Source organism: Ruditapes philippinarum, unplaced genomic scaffold (assembly GCF_026571515.1).
Source record: "Ruditapes philippinarum isolate M1 unplaced genomic scaffold, ASM2657151v2 ctg402_1_1_1_1, whole genome shotgun sequence".
NCBI lineage: Eukaryota > Metazoa > Mollusca > Bivalvia > Venerida > Veneridae > Ruditapes > Ruditapes philippinarum.
Window position 1 is genome coordinate 1 of NW_026858860.1, and position 21397 is coordinate 21397.

Here is a 21397-nt window from a genome sequence, read left to right on the forward strand (position 1 = left end):
ACTTTAGTAGAGGACCCATAGATGATATTATATACCAAATATCAAAGCTCTAAGCCTTGTACCTCCAGATAAGAAGTTTTTTTTTTACTATATGTACATAGTGAAAATCAATGACCCCTGTGCCAATTTTGACCCCAGGGCTTTAATTTGTATAATTTTGCTAGAGGTTCACTACACAATGTTTCATGCAAAAAATCTTAACTCTAGCCTTTGTAAATTTAGCGAAGATGAGTTTTTAAGTTTTTACTATATATATATAAGGAAAACCTATGGCCCCCGGGGCGGGGCTAGAGGCAAAATTTGAACAACTTAGGTAGAGTACCTATAGATGATATCATTTAACAAATATTAAAGCTCTAAGCCTTGTACCTTCAGACAATAAGATTTTTTACTATATGTATATATTGAAAATCGATAATACCCGGGGCGGGGGCAATTTTGACCCCAGGGCTATAATTTGAACAATCTTGCTAGAGGTTCACTTCACAATGTTTAATGCAAAATATCTAACCTCTAGCATTTGTCAATTGCTAGAAAAAGTTTTTTTAAAGTTTTTACTATATACATATAAGAAAAACCAATGACCCCCGGGGCGGGGCCGATTGTGACCCCAGGGCTATAATTTGAACAATCTGGGTAGAGGTCTACTAGACAATGCCTTATGCAAAATATCTAAGCTCTAGGCCTTTTTGGTCTTTACAAGAAGGTATTTTAAGTTTTTACTATATGTATATGAAGTGAAAATCAATGACCCCTGGGGTGGGGCCGATTTTGACCCCAGGGCTATCATTAAAACAATCTTGGTAAGGGTCTACCAGACAATGCCCTATGCAAAATATCTAAGCTCGGGGCCTTTTGAGTCTTTACATGAAGGTGGTTTAAGTTTTTACTATATGTACATATAGTGAAAATCAATGACCCCCCGGGGCAGGGCCGATTTTGACCCCAGGGATATAATTTGAACAATCTTGGTAGAGGTCTACCAGACAATGCTTTATGCAAAATATCTAAGCTCTAGGCCTTTTGGGTCTTTACAAGAAGATTTTTTAAAATTTATTCTTATAATTCCTTTTGGTTGCCATGGCAACCAGATTTCTGCATGGAATGAAATTCTTTGAACAACTTTGGAAGCCCTTCACCCAAGGATCAATCCTGCCAAGTTTGGTTGAAATTGGACCAGTGGTTTTTCACAAGAAGATTTTTGAAGTTCACTATATAATCTATATAACACACACACACACACAGGTGAATCGCTATATGCCACCGCATCGCAGATGCTGCGGTGGCATAATAAAAATACGCAAAGTATGCTAGACTAAAGTCATTTCAATTATTTCAATTTGAGTATAAAATGTATTCTACTAAATCATATATTAAACATTCAATGAACTCAAACAATGATAACATTAATTTAAATGAGATTAATACTCACGGAAATATCAGCTACTCGTACTTTCGGTTGGGTAATAAGGAGAATTCCTTCATAATCGGCCACAGGCTTTGTATGGAAGAAAAGATGGTGGGGAGAAGGTAAGACGTATTTTATTGAAGCAACACTTGGATCAGCTGTTGGATATTCCACTGTCTTGCAACTTCCAGTGATTTTTAATGTCTGCGATACATCTCCAGCTTGACATTCATTGACAATATTAACAGCTAGTTTAAGCAACGACGAGTGATCAATGTGGTCAGCTAAGGTTGAATGTAAATCTGTAATGATATAGTATATTGACTGTACTGTTTAAAGAATACACCTCTTGTACATGATGTATTACATGTTTATCGACCAAAGACTCAGCAATATTATTTTTAGACTAGAACTATGAGAGTAGGATGTGTCCCATTGTGAACAGTATAGCTGTCACTTAGGCATTTGCTTCTTAAATATAGGTTATTTATAAATACCACTCTTACAATGTACATGTATCTTGAACTTTAGTAGCATTTGAACTGATTGTAACAATGTTACATCAGGATTGAGGTATTTTGAATAGCTTTTAATGTGTAGGAGAATTGGCCCCAACAAAAACTAGAACTGCCACTATCATGGCGTGAATACCCCCGCATACCACTTTGTCAGAATTAACAGTGGCCATTTAGAGCTCAAGGACAACCTCCCTGCCAAATCTGAGGTTACTTAGCCAGTGCATTGCTAAGTTATGTATTCTACATGCTTCAAATGTGAAAATGTCAAAATCAATACATTGCGGACAGGACATTCTTAAGCAATTGAGAAGAAAAGCTTTTTTTTTGTCAAGGTCCCTGTGACCTTGACCTTTGACCCAGTGACCTTAAAATCAATAGGGGTCACCTTATAGTCATGATCAACATCCATGCCAAATATGAAGACTGTGGGTCAAAGGAATCTTAAGTTAATGGGTGGACAAACTTTTTGAAGTCAAAGTTGCTATGACCTTGACCTTTGATTCAGTGACCTCAAAATCAAAAGGGGTCATCTACTAATCATGACTAACCTCCATTCCAAATATGAAGACTGTGGGTCATAGGAATCTTAAGTTATTGGGCGGACAAGCTTTTTGAAGTCAAGGCCCCTGTGACCTTGACCTTTGACCTGGTGACCTCAAAATCAATTGGGGTCATCTACTAATCATGACTAACCTCCATGCCAAATATGAAGACTGTGGGTCAAAGGAATCTTAAGTTATAGGGCGGACAAGCTTTTTGAAGTCAAGGCCCCTGTGACCTTGACCTTTGACCTGGTGACCTCAAAGTCAATGGTGGTCATCTACTAATCATGACTAACCTCCATGCCAAATATGAAGACTGTGGGTCAAAGGAATCTTAAGTTATTGGGCCGACAAGCTTTTTGAAGTCAAGGCCCCTGTGACCTTGACCTGGTGACCTCAAAATCAATAGGGGTCATCTACTAATCACGACTTACCTCCATGCCAAATATGAAGACTGTGGGTCAAAGGAATCTTAAGTTATTGGGCGGACAAGCTTTTTGAAGTCAAGGCCCCGTTTTGACCTTGACCCCAAAACCAATAGGGGTCATCTACTAATCATGACTAACCTCCATGCCAAATATGACGACTGTAGGTCAAAGGAATCTTAAGTTATTGGGCGGACAAGCTTTTTGAAGTCAAGGCCCCTGTGACCTTGACCTTTGACCTAGTGACCTCAAAATCAATAGGGGTCATCTACTAATCATGACTAACCTCCATGCCAAATATGAAGACTAAGGGTCAAAGGAATCTTAAGTTATTGGGTGGACAAGAAAAAACCGACGGACGGCCGGACAGCCGGACGGACGGACGAGCTGATTCCAGTATACCCCCCTTACAACTTTGTTGTGCGGGGGTATAATAAAGTTTAACTAGAACTATCACTAAATGTGATTAATACCCCCGCAAGACTGCTTAGAAAATGAGGGTGTTACTAAGTAACAGAATACCTTGTAAAACAATTGAAATACAGTTATGGTTGTGGGCAATTAAAGATAGTTGTGGTTCTTGTATGTTGCATTTCCTTTCAATGTGGTTGGCCATTGATGAAGTTTTATTGAATTACTCTGCAATTTGTCAAGAAAGACAAGGAAAAGAAACAAAGGGCAATAACTCTATAAATACTGAAGTTGGAGGTATGCTATTGTACACTGCACTTCCTCTCATTTTGACCAATTTTTGTATGAAGTTGTATTGAATTCCAACTAAAAGTTTTCAAGTTACCATATAAGTGTTTTTTTCTGCGGGCTCCAAATTCTGCGGTTTTTCCAAATTTTGGCGTGTTTTTATTTCTGCGGACTTTATTTCTACGGCACATTCTTTTGACAAAACGAGATTTAAATTCTGCGACTCATCTCATCAAAGTCTAAGTCACATTTGACCCTATCTATTATATTTGCATGTACACATTCGCATTTGTTTATCGTCGTCACCGCAAAACTGTAAAGTAATTACAAACAATTATATTGTTTGCTTGCAAACAAATATAATGCGCAACAATAGAAAGGTATACATCTTTGATCAGGGTAAAGTGACGTGTGAAAAATATACCCCGGTAGTATCTTTAATTTAATAAAAATGATAGTTTACCGTAAATCAGATGACAATTAAAGTAAAAGTACAACGATTATTCAGCAGTATAAGGGTTGGAATGGTTTTTAAATTAGCATAGTTAACAATAAGTACGTCCTTACAAACACATATTACTTACTTAGCCGACAGCACTTTGAACAACTTGAAAACCTGCTGTTATAATCTATTAGTTGTTATTACTTTAGATGAAACAGGTCACAATGTAGGATACATATCTTAGCAGAAAAGAGAAATATTCTGCGGTTTTTAGCTCGACTATTCGAAGAATATGAGAGCTATTGTAGTCGCCCCGGCGTCGGCGTCAGCATCGGCGTCGGCGTTGGTTAAAGTTTTTTGTAAAGTCAAATATCTCAATCATTACTTGAGATATTCAATTGAAACTTACAATACTTATTTATAGTAACAAGGTACATCATATTGACAAGTTGGATAACTCTGCCTACAATATTGACAGAATTATGCCCCTTTTTAACTTAGAAATTTTGGTTAAAGTTTTTTGTAAAGTCAAATATCTCAATAATTACTTGAGATATTCAATTGAAACTTGCAATACTTATTTATAGTAACAAGGTACATCAGATTGACAAGTTAGATAACTCTGCCTACAATATTGACAGAATTATGCCCCTTTTTAACTTAGAAATTTTGGTTCAAGTTTTTTGTAAAGTCAAATATCTCATTTATTGCTTGAGATATTCAATTGAAACTTACAATACTTATTTATAGTAACAATGTACATCAGATTGACAAGTTGGATAACTCTGCCTACAATATTGACAGAATTATGCCCCTTTGGAACTTAGAAATTTTGGTTAAAGTTTTTTTGTAAAGTCAAATATCTCAATTATTGCTTGAGATATTCAAATGAAATTTAAAATACTTTTTTATAGTAACAATGTACATCAGTTTGCAAAATTGCATAACTCTGCCTGCAAAATTTGAAGAATTATTTGCCCCTTTGAAACTTAGAAATTTTGGTTAAAGGTCTTCAAAGATATTTACTTGAAACTTTACACATGCACTTAGGGTCATAATTGGAGGGTCATAATTGTATGTCACTGACCAAGTTCCATAACTCTATCTTGCATTAAGGCTGATTCATATCCCCTTTTCTACTTAATCTCTTGGTTAATGTTTACATGCAAGTTTTACATATCTCAATAACTATTAAAGATATTTATTTAAAACTTCACATATGTATTTAGGGTCATAATTGTAGGTCACTGACAAAGATCCATAATTCTATCTTGCATTTAGGATGATTTTTCTCCCCTTTTTCAACTTAGAAATTCATGGTAAAGTTTTGCTTGTAAGCTGTTATCTCAATTACTACTGAAGGGTTTGTGCCCTTTTTTGGGACAATTTTATGCATTCATAATAATAAAGCAGTGATTTACTTGATAAAACATCTTAATTAGAAGCCTATGTACCTTTTCTGTCAAATTTATGTATTCATAGGTAATTAGTATTATTATACTCAATAAAACAACCTTGTGACATTACCTTCCGAATAGTCAAGCCAATACTGTATAATTAGACTCTCTCTAAGGCCTATAACATGAATTTATTAAAAAAAAATTAGACCTTTTGTGATCTTAAAAAAATTTAACATTATCAAGGCTCTTTTACTATCAAGCACTTAGAATAGTCGAGCGTGCTGTCCTACTGACAGCTCTTGTTATTTCTGCGGTGCCGAAACTGACCGCAGAAAACGCAGAAATAAAGTCACTGCAGAAAAAAACACTTATACGGTATGCACAGGACAAAAAAGTAACAAATGGCAATAACTGTAATTAGTCCAAAAAGAGTTATGGTTCTTGTGCACTGCACTTTATCTCACTGTCCTTGACCATTGTATAAAATTTCATTGAATTCAAACCATTAATTTTCAAGTTATGCAATTGACAATAAAAAGTAACAAAGGGCAAAAACTTTTAAATGAGTCAAGAAAAAGTTATGATTTCTGTACACTGTGTTTCCTCTCAATATACTTGACCATTGTATAAAATAGTATTGAATTGCAACTAGTAGTTTTCAAGTTATGCTCTGGACAAGAAAAAAGCAATGGAAAAGTAACAAAGGGCAACAAGCAATTATCATAGTATTGCAAGCAATCCATAAGTCCCCTACCGGTAAGAACCCCAGCAACAATCTGATGGGCCATTGGCCATTCAATTTTACCAGTGAATGAATGACATAAATGAACTTAAATCTTTTGAGTTCTAAGTTTGCCTATACCATAGTTAAATGTGTTAAGTTTCCCTGCCTAGTAAGGAAATTATGTTTATACAACAGATAATCAAAAGGTCCAATTTTCTCAGGATGAATAAGTATAACTAATGTTTCAACTTTTCTCTATTTTAAGTAAATTTGTTGGAAAAAATCTTTTAAAATGATCTCAGGAAACAGTTTTTATGAACAGACAGATAAACAGACAGACAGACTGAAGGAGACTCTTGAGTTATTTTTTTAAACATCCCTGTTACCAAAATATAACATATTTTAATACAAAATTCTTAAAGAGGAGATAACTCTTGAAATAACAATGCTAGATTTATGAACATTGATGTGAGTTTTACTTTAAGTTTAAAGATACATGATTGTACCTATTATAGTCACAAAGAAGATAAGTAAAAAAAAATAACAATTTTCATATATAGCATTAACTATAATGTATAGTAAGTAACAAACATGAAAATTAAAAACAAAAATATAATGTAGGTGTTAATTAATAATGAATGTTTATTTTGAATTTGAAGAAAATCCATGAAGAAATAAGAAAGTTAAAGAATGAATAAGATAAATTCAAAGTTTAAGGAGGAGATAATTTTGGAAAAATGGATTTGGATTTATAAACCTTGTCATATTATTATAATGTGGGATTTTAAAGTAAATCTTATAGGGAATGAAGAAGTTGGAGTAAAACATACCAATTCTCGAAAAAAATTTAAGTTCAAGGGGGACATAACTCTAGAAATGGTCTTGCTAGAGTATTTAACCTTCTCAGAAATGTTGAGTGATAATAATAAACATATATGTGAAGTTTGAAGTAGATACACTAAGAAATAAAGAAGTTATTTAAAAAAGACAACATTTTTTCTTAAAAATTCTAAGTTCAAGGGAGGTATTTCTGATAATTTTTGTGCTAGAGTTGTAAACCTTGTCACATATGATGTGGTTGATGACCAGAAACTTATATTTAAAGTTTGAAGTAAACACCTTAAGAAATAAAGAACTTATAGTGAAAAGGGGTAAAAATTCAAATCAGAAATCTTAAAAATCAGTCTATTTGTTGCATTAGCAACCAGAATTTTCAACATAGGAAGGTGAGAAAAAGATGTGCATAATTTCCAGACTGCCATCTAACCATATTTCAAGTTTCATAAAAATATTTTCAGTACTTTTTGAGTTATTACTGGATCCAGTTTATGTGTAAAATTTGCCATATTTTCAGTCTTTTTGTTGCCATAGCAACCAGAATTTTCAACATAGGAAGAAAAGAAAAAGACATGCATAATCTCAATACTGCCATTTATCCATATATCAAGTTTCATAAAAATATTTTCAGTACTTTTTGCATTAACGCGGGATCCAGTTTTGTGGACAGACGGACAGAGGGTAAACGTGAAGTCCCCCCCAGTTAAACCGGTAGGGGACTAATAACTCTATAATTACTCTGGAAAGAGTTATAGTTCTTGTGCACTGCACTTCCTCTTATTGTGCTTGATCATTGTATGAAGTTTTTTTTATTCCAACCAGTATGTTTTAAGTTATGCTCTGGACAAGGAAAAGTATCAAAGGGCAATAACTCCTAATTTGTCAAAATGGTGTTATGGTTCTTGTGCACTGCACTGCCTCTCAATGTGCTTGACAACTGTATGAAGTTGTATTGAATTCCAACCAGTAGTTTTCAAGTAATGGTCCGGACAAGGAAAAGTAACAAAGGGCAATAGCTCTGTAATTAGTCAAGATGGAGTTATGGTTCTTGTGCACTGCACTTCCTCTAAATGTGCTTGACCATTGTACGAAATTATATTGAATTCCAACCATTTGTCTTCAAGTTATGCTCCGGACAAAAAAGCAATGAAAAAGTAACAAAGGGCAATTACTCTGTAATTATTCAAGATGGAGTTATGGTTCTTGTGCACTGCACTTCCTCTCAATGTGCTTGACCATTGTATGAAGTTATATTGAATTCCAATCAATAGTCTTCAAGTTATGGTCCGGACAAAAGAAAGCAATCGAAAAGTAACCAAGGGCAATAACTCTGTAATTGCTTTAGATAAAGTTATTGTTCTTGTGCACTGCACTTCCCCTTATTGTGCTTGACAATTGCATGAAGTTGTTTTGAATTCCAATCAGTAATTTTCAAGTAATGCTCCAGACAAGGAAAAGTAACAAAGGGCAGTAACTCTGTAATTAGTCAAGATAGAGTTATGGTTCTTGTGCACTGCACTTCCTCTCAATGTGCTTGACCATTGTATGAAGTTATATTGAATTCCAACCATTAGTCTTCAAGTTATGGTCCTGACAAAAGACAGCAATGGAAAAGTAACAAAGGGCAATAACTCTGTAATTACTTAAAGGGACTCCACTGAGGTTTAAAAGCCTAAAAACATAACATTTGAATTTCTTACATACATGCACTGGGGCACTTTAAACAGAAATATATGCACAGATAGTAAAGAAATATACTTTGAAATAAATTGAAAATCGTATTTTTATGCTATTCTTATCCCGTTTTGAGTGAAAAGCGTTTAAACGTCTTTCTTTGAAAAGTAACAAAGGGCAATAACTCTGTAATTAGTCAAGATGCAGTTATGGTTCTTGTGCACTGCACTCAATCCTCTCAATGTGCTTGACCATTGTATGAAGTTATATTGACTTCCAACTATTTAAAATTTTCAAGTTATGCTCCGGACAAGGAAAATGCAACGGATCGCTGGACCGACTGACCACCAGGTGACTCCTATATACCCCCCAAACTTCATTTCAAGGGTATAATAATTAAGAAGGGCAATAACTCTAAAATCATGAAGTACAGAGTAACGGTTTTTATGCACTGCACTTTTTCTCAGTGAGATTTATCATCCTATTAAGTTTCATGTCCATGTCCATAACTTTTATATTTCTGTGAGGAGAAATGGCCCGGACAAGAGTGAAATATGAAAAACAAAGGGCAATAACTCAAAAAAAAAGTAGTGCAGAGTACCAGTTTTTGTGCACTGCACTTTTTCTTAATAAGATCTATCATCCTATGAAGTTTCAAGTCCATTGCTTATATAGTTTTGGAGAAATGGCCCAGACAAAAGTAAAGTATGAAAATTAACAAAGGGCAATAACTCAAAAATTAAGAAGCACAGAGTAATGATTCTTGTGCACTGCACTTTGGGTCATTGAAAGAAGCATGCATACCAAGTTTGGAACAATCCAACTTACAAAGACTGAGTTATGCTCTGGACAAGGGGACGCCGTCGACAATGACGCCAACAAAAGTACCACTTACATGGCGACACAAAAAAGAATATACCAATAACCAACAATAATGTATAGGATCTTATTTGTAATAACTCAAAATGAACTTCAATGAAACAAATTAAGAAAACTCTGAACTAACTTTCCCGACAGATTCATAAAAATCTATTAAGATGACAACTTTAGATTCCTTTAATGAATTACTTGACTAATTTTAGCCAAAACAATACATTTTCAACTTTTTTTTTCATTAAAATACAACAATTGATTATAGACAAGGCAGTCTGAAGGACAGCTAAATCCCCTTCCTCATTGAACATAAATGTGTACTTTTTGACCTTTTACCAACCACGACCTTGATGTTATGCCATGCATATCATAAGCACATAGTCTCATGATGGTGATTATTTGTGCCATGTTATTTAAAATCTTCCATAAAGTAAAAAGTTATGGAGAACATATAAACTTGACATTGGGGGAAGCAACCTGGATGTTAAACTCTGCAGATTGTGTCATGGTGGTGATCATTTGTGCCAAGTAATTTTAAAACCTTTGAATTGTCAATAAGTTATAGAGTGGGCATGAAAAATAGATGTTTTTTTACATTGGACCTTTGAGTGTGACTCTGAACTTCAGGGTTGTGACTTGATTATTATGCTCTGCCAATGGTGTCATAATGGTGATCATTTCTGCTAAGTTATCTTAAAAAAAATTGCAGCGGTTTAAATGTTTTGGACAGACTAGAAATGTAGACTTTCTAACTTTTTACCTGTAAGTGTGAACTTGACCTTGGGTGTAGCAGTTCAATTATTGCACTCTGCAAATAGTCTCATAATGCTGGTCACTAAATGTTCCAAGTTATCTAAAAAAACTTTTCAGTGGTTTAAAAGATTTTGAGCGGACACAAATTGTATACACTAGACCTGTAAATGTGACCTTGACCTTGGGGATAGCAACCCAATTATTACGCTCTGCACACTGTCTCATAATGGTTATCACTTGTGCTAAGCTATTTAAAAAAAGAAAACAGAGGTTTTAAAAAGTTATGGAGGGGACACGAAATGTAGACTTTCATACATTTGACCTTTAAGTGACCCAATTATTGAGCTCTACACATCTTCTCATTAGAGTGATCACTTGTGCCAAGTTATTTTAAAAGAAAATTAAGCGGTTTAAAATTTATGGAGCGGACACGAAAATTAATGTAGACTTTTTTATTATGAAATAAAAAAATTTTAACATTTGATCTTTAAGTGTGACCTTGACCTTGGGGGTAGCAAACCAATTATTATGAACTGCACAACGCCTCATTATGGTGATCACTTATGCCAAGTTATTTCTAAAAAATTTCAGCAGTTTAAAAGTTATAGAGTGACACAAAAGTGTTAAGAATGGACTGATAGAAGGACAGAGGGACGGACTGACAGACGGAGGCCATTCCTATAATCCCCTTTCTACTACACGGAAGGGGATTAAAAATGAAGAAGGTCATGTAATATATAAAATTACATAGAGAGGTAAACATTTCAGTTGAAAACACTTCAAATTCTGAAGTATTTGTATAGCTCATACCTGAAGCAGGTTCATCTCCTATTTCCACTTCGACAGTAGTTCCACCTTTTCCATCACTGACAAAGTTCAAAATAATGACCTTCGTCAGCGGAATATTCAAGAGAGCCGCCAAATTTTCAACCAAATTATAGCCATTGAAATCATCAACTGTTACTGTAGGCAGACTAATTGACATGATGACAGCGTCAGGAGATATGATGTCAATCTGTTCCGGGCCCTTTATTATAAACTGGATCTTCTTGCGATGTTTATCAAAATAGTTTGTTCCTGTTCCGTCGGCAATCTGAGGATCATATTCATTGCCTAAAAGATAAGTACATCAAGTTAGTGTTTGAAAATTAAATAAATTTAACAAGGTTTGAACTTTGTCCCCAAACGAGATGATTGTGTCATCTCCATGTCTTTCTATGGTAAGATAACTCTACATAACCACTTATTGTAGGTTTCAAAGTTGTTTTTTTGTTCTTTCTAAACCAATGAGGATTTGAAAACTGTATTGATACATAACAGTGTTATGTTTCCCCTTTAATTATATAGGAAACAACAACATGTTTGCTAAACACATATGCCCTCAGTGCAGATACTAAATGTTACAATATTTCAAAAAAGTTTTTCCCATTCACTCAATAATGGACAGAAAATTTGACCAAAACTAGAAATGTGTCCATAGGACACGGATGCCCCCACACGCCACTGTTCTGTCAATCTTATGACTCTAGGTCAAATATTTTTTGGACTACATGTGCCACAAGTTGAAAACTAAAAATCGACAAAGGGCTATAATTCTGTTAAATTTGGTTGCAGCTAAAATTCCTTCCTTTACTACCATCTACACATTAAGGTTGTTCATCCCTAGAAGTTTCAGCAAAATCTGCCATCCAGTTTAAGAGGAGTTGCATTCACAAAATTTCTACATAGTATATAGTGAAAAAAATCAACAAAGGGCCATAATTCTGTAAAATTTGGTCCCAGCGAAAATTCCTTCCTTTACTACCATCTACACCTTAAGGTTGTACATCCCTGTAAGTTTCAGCAAAATCTGCCATCCAGTTTCAGAGGAGTTGCGTTCACAAAATTTCTACATAGTATATAGTGAAAAAATCAACAAAGGGCCATAATTCTGTTAAATTTGGTCGCAGCAAAAATTCCTTCCTTTACTACCATCAACACATTAAGGTTGTTCATCCCTGTAAGTTTCAGCAAAATCTGCCATCCGGTTTAAGAGAAGTTGCGTTCACAAAATTTCTACATAGTATCTAGTGAAAAAATCAACAAAGGGCCATAATTCTGTTAAATTTGGTCGCAGCAAAAATTCTTTCCTTTACAACCATCTACACATTAAGGTTGTTCATCTCTGTAAGTTTAAGCAAAATCTTCCATCCGGTTTAAGAGGAGTTGCGTTCACAAAATTTCTACATAGTATCTAGTGAAAAAATCAACAAAGGGCCATAATTCTGTTAAATTTAGTCGCAGCGAAAATTCCTTCTATTACTACCATCTACACATTAAGGTTGTTCATCCCTGTAAGTTTAAGCAAAATCTGCCATCCGGTTTAAGAGGAGTTGCGTTCACAAGATTTCGGGACGTACGGACGGACGGACTGACGGACGGACGGACAAGTGCAACGCTATATGCTCCCACATTGTGGGGGCATAAAAAAAATGTAAACACTGTCATGTCCGGTGTTTTGTTTGAACAATCATGATTTTTTATTTAGTCTGTACCTGCAATACACAATGGTACGATGGTGAAAACCCGATTGCACGATGGTTAGATGGTGAAAACAAGATGGTACGATGGTGGAATCGCGATAGCATGATGGTGAAAACGCCATGTTACATCGCGTTTTCACCATCATACCATCGCCATTTAACCATCGTACCGTTGCATTTTCATGACATCATGTTTTCACCATCGTACTATCACGTTTTCACAATCGTGCCACTACATTTTCAACATCTCACACTCTCGTTTTCACCATCGTACCATCACAGTTTTTACCATTGTGCCATCGTGTCTTCATTATCTCACTATCACGTTTTCACCATCTTACAATTGCCTTTTCACCATCGTACCATCGCCTTTTCACCATCGTGACATCCCGTTTTCACCATCGCGTTTTCACCACTGTGCCATTGTCTTCCGATGGTCTTGGGCAATGATACATTTTTATCAACAATATGCCGTCTCATTTTTTAACCCCGCACTCTTCCTATTTACATATATTTTAGTTCTAAGCATTTAAAACATGAAAAATAACAAAAGGCAATTGCTAAAAAATTTATAAATATTTAAGTTGTCATCCTTGGCCGCTGTACAAATGAAGTTTCAAGTTGATATCTTAAATACAGCAAGAGAAAACATGCAAACATTTATTAAGCATATATTAAGTAGTCCTTGATCTATATACAGTATAATGAAATGGAAAATTTAATGTAAAGATAACAGGCTTTATTATTTATAACTCAAAATAATTAATAAGTATTCTAAACTTGTTTTACTATCTGCCTAATTGGAATCTGACATCTGTATGTGTACTGGTCATACTGACCAAAAGTCAATGGCAGGATGATGAAAACGCGACGGTACGATGGTGAAAATGCAATGGCATGATGGTGAAAAGTCGATGGTACCATGGTGAAAACGCGATGGTACAATGGTGAAAGCGCAATGGTACGATGATGACAGCACGATGGTATGATGGTGAAATCATAATGGAACGATGGTGAAAACGCCACGGTACGATGGTAAAAGCCTGATGGCAAGATGATGAAACCGCAATGGAAGGATGCTGAAAACACGATGGTGAAACCGCGCTGGTAGGATGGTATAACATTGTGTATTCACCATCGTACCATAGCGTTTTCACCATCGTACCATTGTGTTTTCACCATCGTACCATTGTGTTTTCACCATCATACCAGCATGTTTTTATCATTGTGTCATCGTACCATCGCGGTTTCACCATCGTGCAATTGCGGGAAAGAACAAAATAAAAAATCACTATTGTCCAAACAAAACATCGTAGTCATGACATTTTGTTATTGTGAAAAATAAAATTTGGCATGTAATTGCTATTTTATTAAGTTGAAAAAAATTCCACTTTTGAAATAACTAGAAATGTGTCCATATGACACAGGTGCCCCGACACTCCACTGCCTATTGACGAACAGCAAGACAATATGACAGAGGGACAAACAAAAGAAATTGTACATAACGACCTCTACCCCTTTAAGTGGTTGTGGCATAAAAACATTTTTGACAAAACTAGAACTGCCACTATCATGGCGTGAATACCCCCCGCATACCACTTTGTCAGAATCAACAGTGGCCATTTAGAGCTCAAGGACAACCTCCCTGCCAAATCTGAGGTTACTAAGCCAGTGCATTGCTAAGTTATGTATTCTACATGCTTCAAATGTGAAAATGTCAAAATCAATACACTGCGGACAGGCATTCTTTAGCAATTGAGAAGAAAAGCTTTTTTTTTTGTCAAGGTCCCTGTGACCTTGACCTTTGACCCAGTGACCTCAAAATCAATAGGGGTCACCTTATGGTCATGATCAACATCCATGCCAAATATGAAGACTGTGGGTCAAAGGAATCTTAAGTTAATGGGTGGACAAACTTTTTGAAGTCAAAGTCCCTGTGACCTTGACCTTTGATCCAGTGACCTCAAAATCAAAAGGGGTCATCTACTAATCATGACTAACCTCCATTCAAAATATGAAGACTGTGGGTCAAAGGAATCTAAAGTTATTGGATAGACAAGCTTTTTATGGTCAAGGCCCCTGTGACCTTGACCTTTGACCTGAAAGTCAATAGGGGTCATCTACTAATCATGACTAACCTCCATGCCAAATATGAAGACTGTGGGTCAAAGCAATCTTAAGTTATTGGGCGGACAAGCTTTTTTTAGTCAAAGCCCCTGTGACCTTGACCTTTGACCTGGTGACCTCAAAGTCAATAGGGGTCATCTTCTAATCATGACTAACCTCCATGCCAAATATGAAAACTGTGGGTCAAAGGAATCTTAAGTTATTGAGCGGACAAGCTTTTTGAAGTCACGGCCTCTGTGACCTTGACCTTTGACCTGGTGACCTTAAAATCAATAGGGGTCATCTACTAATCATGACTAACCTCCATGCCAAATATGAAGACTAAGGGTCAAAGGAATCTTAAGTTATTGGGCGGACAAGAAAAAACCGACAGCCGGACGGACGGACAACCTGATTCCAGTATACCCCCCTTACAACTTTGTTGTGCGGGGGTATAATGATGTTTCCAAACCATAGATGCACAACTACACATGCTGACCATCAGTCCTGTAAACTTTCATGACTAAAGGCCAAATGATTTTTGAGCTACGCATCAAACAATTTTAAATGTATACTAAGTCAAAGGCAATAACAGTTACAAAATCGAATTAATCCAATTGCAAAACCCAAGGTGCACAGCTTCACATACTGATCGGCATTCCTGTAAAGTTTGTTGATTCTAGCTCAAGCATTTTAAAGGAAACACATGACACTTTTTTGTCAAGGGCACTTACATATTCTGATAAAATATACAAGTAATCCCCTGGGTGCACAACTTTAAAAGCTGATAAACATTTCTATAAGGTTTCATGATTCTACATCAAATAAACACAAGTTGAAAATAGCAAGGGCAATTATTTTCTTACAAAACTGAAGTACATGTATTGCACATGCAACATGCTGACCAACACTTCTACTCTAGGTCAAATACTATCAAGCTATGTGCAACACAATTTGAGAATTGCAAATGTTTACTAAGTCTAGGGCAATAACTCTACAATTATTGACAATAATCACATGCAAACACCCAGGTGCACAACTACACATGCTGAACAACATACCTGTGAAGTTTCATGACTCTAGGTCGAACATTTTTGGGGTAAGTGCGACACAAATTGAAAATTGCAAACTTTTAAATTTTGACTCTAGCTCAAGCACTTTTATTAGAGCTACATGCAACACAACAGGAGAATGCACACATGAACGAACAAACAGACAAAGACAAAGGACGAAGACCATGCAAGTTATCGTCCTATCAAATAAAACAAGAGCCGGTTGAACCAGGTGATACTCCCTGAATAGGTTTTGGACACAGGAAAGTATACCTCTTGTAGTGTTAGAGTTATGTCACAGACAAAGTTCAAAGTGTAAAAACAACCCAAATGTTGTGCACGACACATTGTCTCAATATGGTGATCATTTCTGTGAAATAGTTGTAAAATCCAGCTTCAAATATCGAAGTTATTGGCTGCATATGATTTTGCTGCAATGTCATGCTGTGACCTTGACCTTCAAGGTAGCAACCCAAATGTTGCATGCGACACGTCGACACGAACTCGAAACGTACGTGCGTATGTACGTACGGACTGACGGACAACTCGACGACTATATACTTCCCCGAAATTTTTCAGGGAACATAAAAAACATCTATAGTTGTATTAGCAAAAGTGTAAAAATATAGTTACAATGTGAAGTGATCATGTAGTGACACAGTGATCATTGATAGTTACCTTGTGGCATAGACGTGATGTATCTATTGTTGCTATCAATCTGCACATTAGTTGCAGTCTTGAACTGTCCATTCACAAACACATCCAATCTGTTTGGTCTTGAACACCATACAGTAAGTTTAATTCCCTCACTCGCATTTGTGTTCAAAAGTCTGTATCGCATGTGTTTAGGTATTATGCTTGTAAAATGCATCAGATATTCGTGGTCTAAAATGAACAAGTATAATTATGCTTAAAATATCAATAACAGTATATCTAGATACATCTTACCAGGTTTATCTCAAGGAGAGCTGAACATATGGTAAATATTATTTTCCTTTAAATGATGAACTGGCAAGTTATCAAATATCACTTTTTTTTGCATGAAATATATATTTGTTATTTATTACATTTTAAAACTCTCTTTAATGAACTAAGATTTTACAAATACATGATAGTCCAATATACCATAATTGACTACTGTAAACTCATTATTATTCGTTGGGCATGAATTTTCGTGGTTTTCGAGGGTAGGTCAATCCATGAATTTAAGATCCGATGAAATTTTATCCCAACAAATACTTCTTGCCATGTCTCTTTTCTATATATTGCAAACATGCATCAGCACTTTTCAGCCGATTTTTGTGCAATGAATGCCCAGAGGCAAGGATTAAATTTATTGACAACCCAAACCAAAATCGCAAGCTAACATTGCAAGCTTGTCACAAGCTTGCTGCAAGCTTAAGTTGCAAGCTTGCTACTGGCTAGTAATTGGAACCTTGCGGCAAGCTTGCGATCAGTTATTTAAAAAAAATCTGACTGCAAACTAGTTAATATTTAAGCTTGCGCAAGCTTAATCGCAAGCTTGCGCAAGCTTAATCGTAAGCTTGCGCAAGCTCATTTGCAAGCTTGTGCAGGTTTATCTGCAAGCCTGCACAGGCTAAGTCGCAAGCTTGTGCATGTATAACTTCAAGCTTAATGTATAAGCTTGCGCAAGCTTAATGTATAAGCTTGCGCAAGCTTAATCGCAGGCTTGCAAAAACTGTAAACCCTATTTGGAAAGGGAGCTTAAGCGCTGTGTGATATGAAAGATATGTACATGGGGTAAATAGAATGCGAGGCGATTAAGTGTAAGATTACTTTGCATTAGGTTATTTATTTTATTTATCTTCTTTACAAGAAATTAAAAATCCACGAATTTAAGAACCCACGAAAATGCTCATTTTGATAAAACCACCAAATTTCATGCCCACGAATAGAAGTGAATTAGCAGTATTCTATTGATAGCCCAATATACGAGAATTGACTATTCCATTAATAGCCCAATATACGAGAATTGACTATTCCATTTATAGCCCAATATACAATAATTGACTATTCCATTGATAGCCCAATATACATTAATTGACTATTCCATTGATAGTCTAATATACGATAATTGACTATTCCATTGATAGCCCAATATACAATAATTGACTATTCCATTGATTGATAGCCCAATATACGATAATTGACTATTCCATTGATAGCCCAATATACGATAATTGACTATTCCATTGATAGCCCAATATACGATAATTGACTATTCCATTTATAGCCCAATATACGATTATTGACTATTCCATTGATAGCCTAATATACATTAATTGACTATTCCATTGATAGTCCAATATACGATAATTGACTATTCCATTGATAGCCCAATATACGATAATTGACTATTCCATTGATAGCCCAATATACGATAATTGACTATTCCATTGATAGCCCAATATACGATAATTGACTATTTCAATGATAGCCCAATATACGATTATTGACTATTCCATTGATAGCCCAATATACAATAATTGACTATTCCATTTTTAGCCCAATATACGATAATTGACTATTTCAATGATAGCCCAATATACAATAATTGACAATTTCAATGATAGTCCTATATACGATAATTAACTATTTCAATGATAGCCAAATATACGATAATTGACTATTCCATTGATAGCCCAATATACGATAATTGACTATTTCAATGATAGTCCATTAAACAATAATTGACTATTTCAATGATAGTCCAATATACATAATTGACTATTCCATTTATAGCACAATATACGATAATTGACTATTCCATTTATAGCCCAATATACGATAATTGACTATTTCAATGATAGTTCAATATACGATAATTGACTATCTCATTGATAGCCCAATATACGAGAATTGACTATTTCAATGATAGTCCAATAAACGATAATTGACTATTTCAATGATAGTCCAATATACGTAATTGACTATTCCATTTATAGCCCAATATACGATAATTGACTATTCCATTTATAGCCCAATATACGATAATTGACTATTTCAATGATAGTCCAATATACGATAATTGACTATTTCAATTATAGTCCAATACACGATAATTGACAATTCCATTGATAGCCAAATAAACAAAAATTGACTATTCCATTTATAGGCCAATGAATAACATGAATGAACTTAAATCAAATGATTTCTCAGTTTGTCTGACTTTTATTCATAGAAATGTATTTAAAGGAGACACAGGCAAAATTTTCGTTTTTTCGCTTTGCAGTTTTCATTCATTATTTTGTAAATGTCCTCAATATAAATACACTAGGTAGTCAGTGGAACAAAACTTTTCTCTTTATAAAGAATAAAGTGGTAGTTTCCTAACTTGACCCACGTGGGTCAGATTAGAGTGTTGAGATTTAACATAAAAAGCGTTAAAATTTCACAAAAGTTGTCACAGTGAATTCTGGAAACATTATCCACAATATCTGTAATTGTATCTACCAGGGTTTGTTCAAGTCAAACAACTTGTCTTAAAACTACTCAGTGATTTGTTGGCGTCTTAAATTTCGTTCAACACATATTGATGTATTTACACTTTAAAGCCAAAATAATATATATAGAAATTTGTACTGGGACTTTAAAACTGTAATTTTAGTGTGATTTGAGTACTTAAGATCATTTTAATATTTTTGAGCAGTGATTTTTTTCACTTTTTTCACAGCAACCCGTACCCCTGAAAATGTGAATTTTTAGCACAAAAATCTGTCAAATTTTGAAAAAATAAACAAGAATAAATCATCACCGACTTCACCTGTAGTCACTTTATTCATATATTTAACAAGATATGTTTGTAAAACATGTATGCCCCCTATCAGCAGCCAATTGGTCATGTGATAAGGTTATTATGACTTCTGACCCAGTGATCAAACAATTAATAAGGGTTATCAAGTATCTACTGGTCATGACCTTAACCTTTGACCCCTTGACCCAAAACTCAATAGGGGTCATCTGCTGGTCACGACCAATCATCATACAAAGTTTGAAGTTCCTAGGCCTAAGCGTTTTTAGTTAATTGATCGGAAACCGTTTTAACATACAAGGTCAATGTGACCTTGACCTTTGACCCCTTGACCCCAAAATCAATAGGTCATCTGCTGGTCATGACCAATCACCATACCATGTTTGAAGTTCCTAGGCAAAAGGGTTCTTAAGTTATTGATTTGAAAGCATTTTTACCTACAAGGTCAATGTGACCTTGCCCTTTGACCCCTTAACCCCAATATCAATAGGGGTCATCTACTGGTCATGACCAATAATCATACCAAGTTTGAAGTTCCTAGGCCTAAGGGTTCTTTAGTTATTGATCGGAAACCGTTTTTTACCTAAGAGGTCAATGTGACCTTGACCTTTGACCCCTTGACCCCAAAATCAATAGGGTCATCTACTGATCATGACCAATCACCATATCAAGTTTGAAGTCCCTAGGCCTAAGGGTTCTTTCGTTATTGATCGGAAACCGTTTTTACCTACAAGGTCAATGTGACCTTGACCTTTGACCCCTTAACCCCAAAATCAATAGGGGTCATCTGCTGGTCATGACCAATCACCATACAAAGTTTGAAGTTCCTAGGCCTTAAAGTTCTTTAGTTATTGATCGGAAACCGTTTTTACCTACAAAGTCAATGTGACCTTGACCTTTGACCCTTAACCCCAAAATCAATAGGGGTCATCTGCTGGTCATGACCAATCACCATACCAAGTTTGAAGTTCCTAGGCCTAAGGGTTCTTTCGTTATTGATCGGAAATCGTTTTTACCTACAAGGTCAATGTGACCTTGACCTTTGACCCATTAACCCAAAATCAATAGGGGTTATCTGCTGGTCATGCCAATCACCATACCAAGTTTGAAGTTCCTAGGCCTAAGGGTTTTTTTGTTATTGATCAGAAACCGTTTTTTACCCAAGAGGTCAATGTGACCTTGACCTTTGACCCCTTGACCCTAAAATCAATAGGGGTCATCTACTGATCATGACCAATCACCATACCAAGTTTGAAGTTCCTAGGCCTTAAAGTTCTTTAGTTATTGATCGGAAACCATTATTGCTTACAAGGTCAATGTGACCTTGACCTTTGACCCCTTGACCCCAAACTCAATAGGGGTCATCTACTGATCATGACCAATCACCATACCAAGTTTGAAGTTCCTAAGCCTTAAAGTTCTTTAGTTATTGATCGGAAACCGTTTTTTGCTTACAAGGTCAATGTGACCTTGACCTTTGACCCCTTGACCCCAAAATCAATAGGGATCATTTACTGATCATGACCAATCACCATATCAAGTTTGAAGTTCCTAGGCCTTAAGGTTCTTTAGTTATTGATCGGAAACCGTTTTTGCTTACAAGGTCAATGTGACCTTGACCTTTGACCCCTTGACCCCAAAATCAATAGG

At 35.5% G+C, this 21397-nt stretch overlaps 1 protein-coding gene across 2 annotated transcripts in view; it reads right to left on the reverse strand.

Moving 5' to 3' along the window:
* Window positions 1-1396: 1396 nt before the first annotated feature.
* Window positions 1397-21397, reverse strand: part of LOC132754507 (fibrocystin-L-like) — a 193667-nt gene continuing 173666 nt past the window's right edge. For both annotated transcript variants that reach the window (XM_060745147.1, XM_060745148.1), the window contains 3 exons: window positions 16654-16860; window positions 11106-11408; window positions 1397-1710 (listed from right to left, as the gene is read on the reverse strand). In XM_060745147.1, the coding sequence (XP_060601130.1) occupies window positions 1412-1710; window positions 11106-11408; window positions 16654-16860 (809 nt within the window). In that variant the 3' untranslated portion in view covers window positions 1397-1411. The remainder of the gene's footprint in view (window positions 1711-11105; window positions 11409-16653; window positions 16861-21397) is intronic.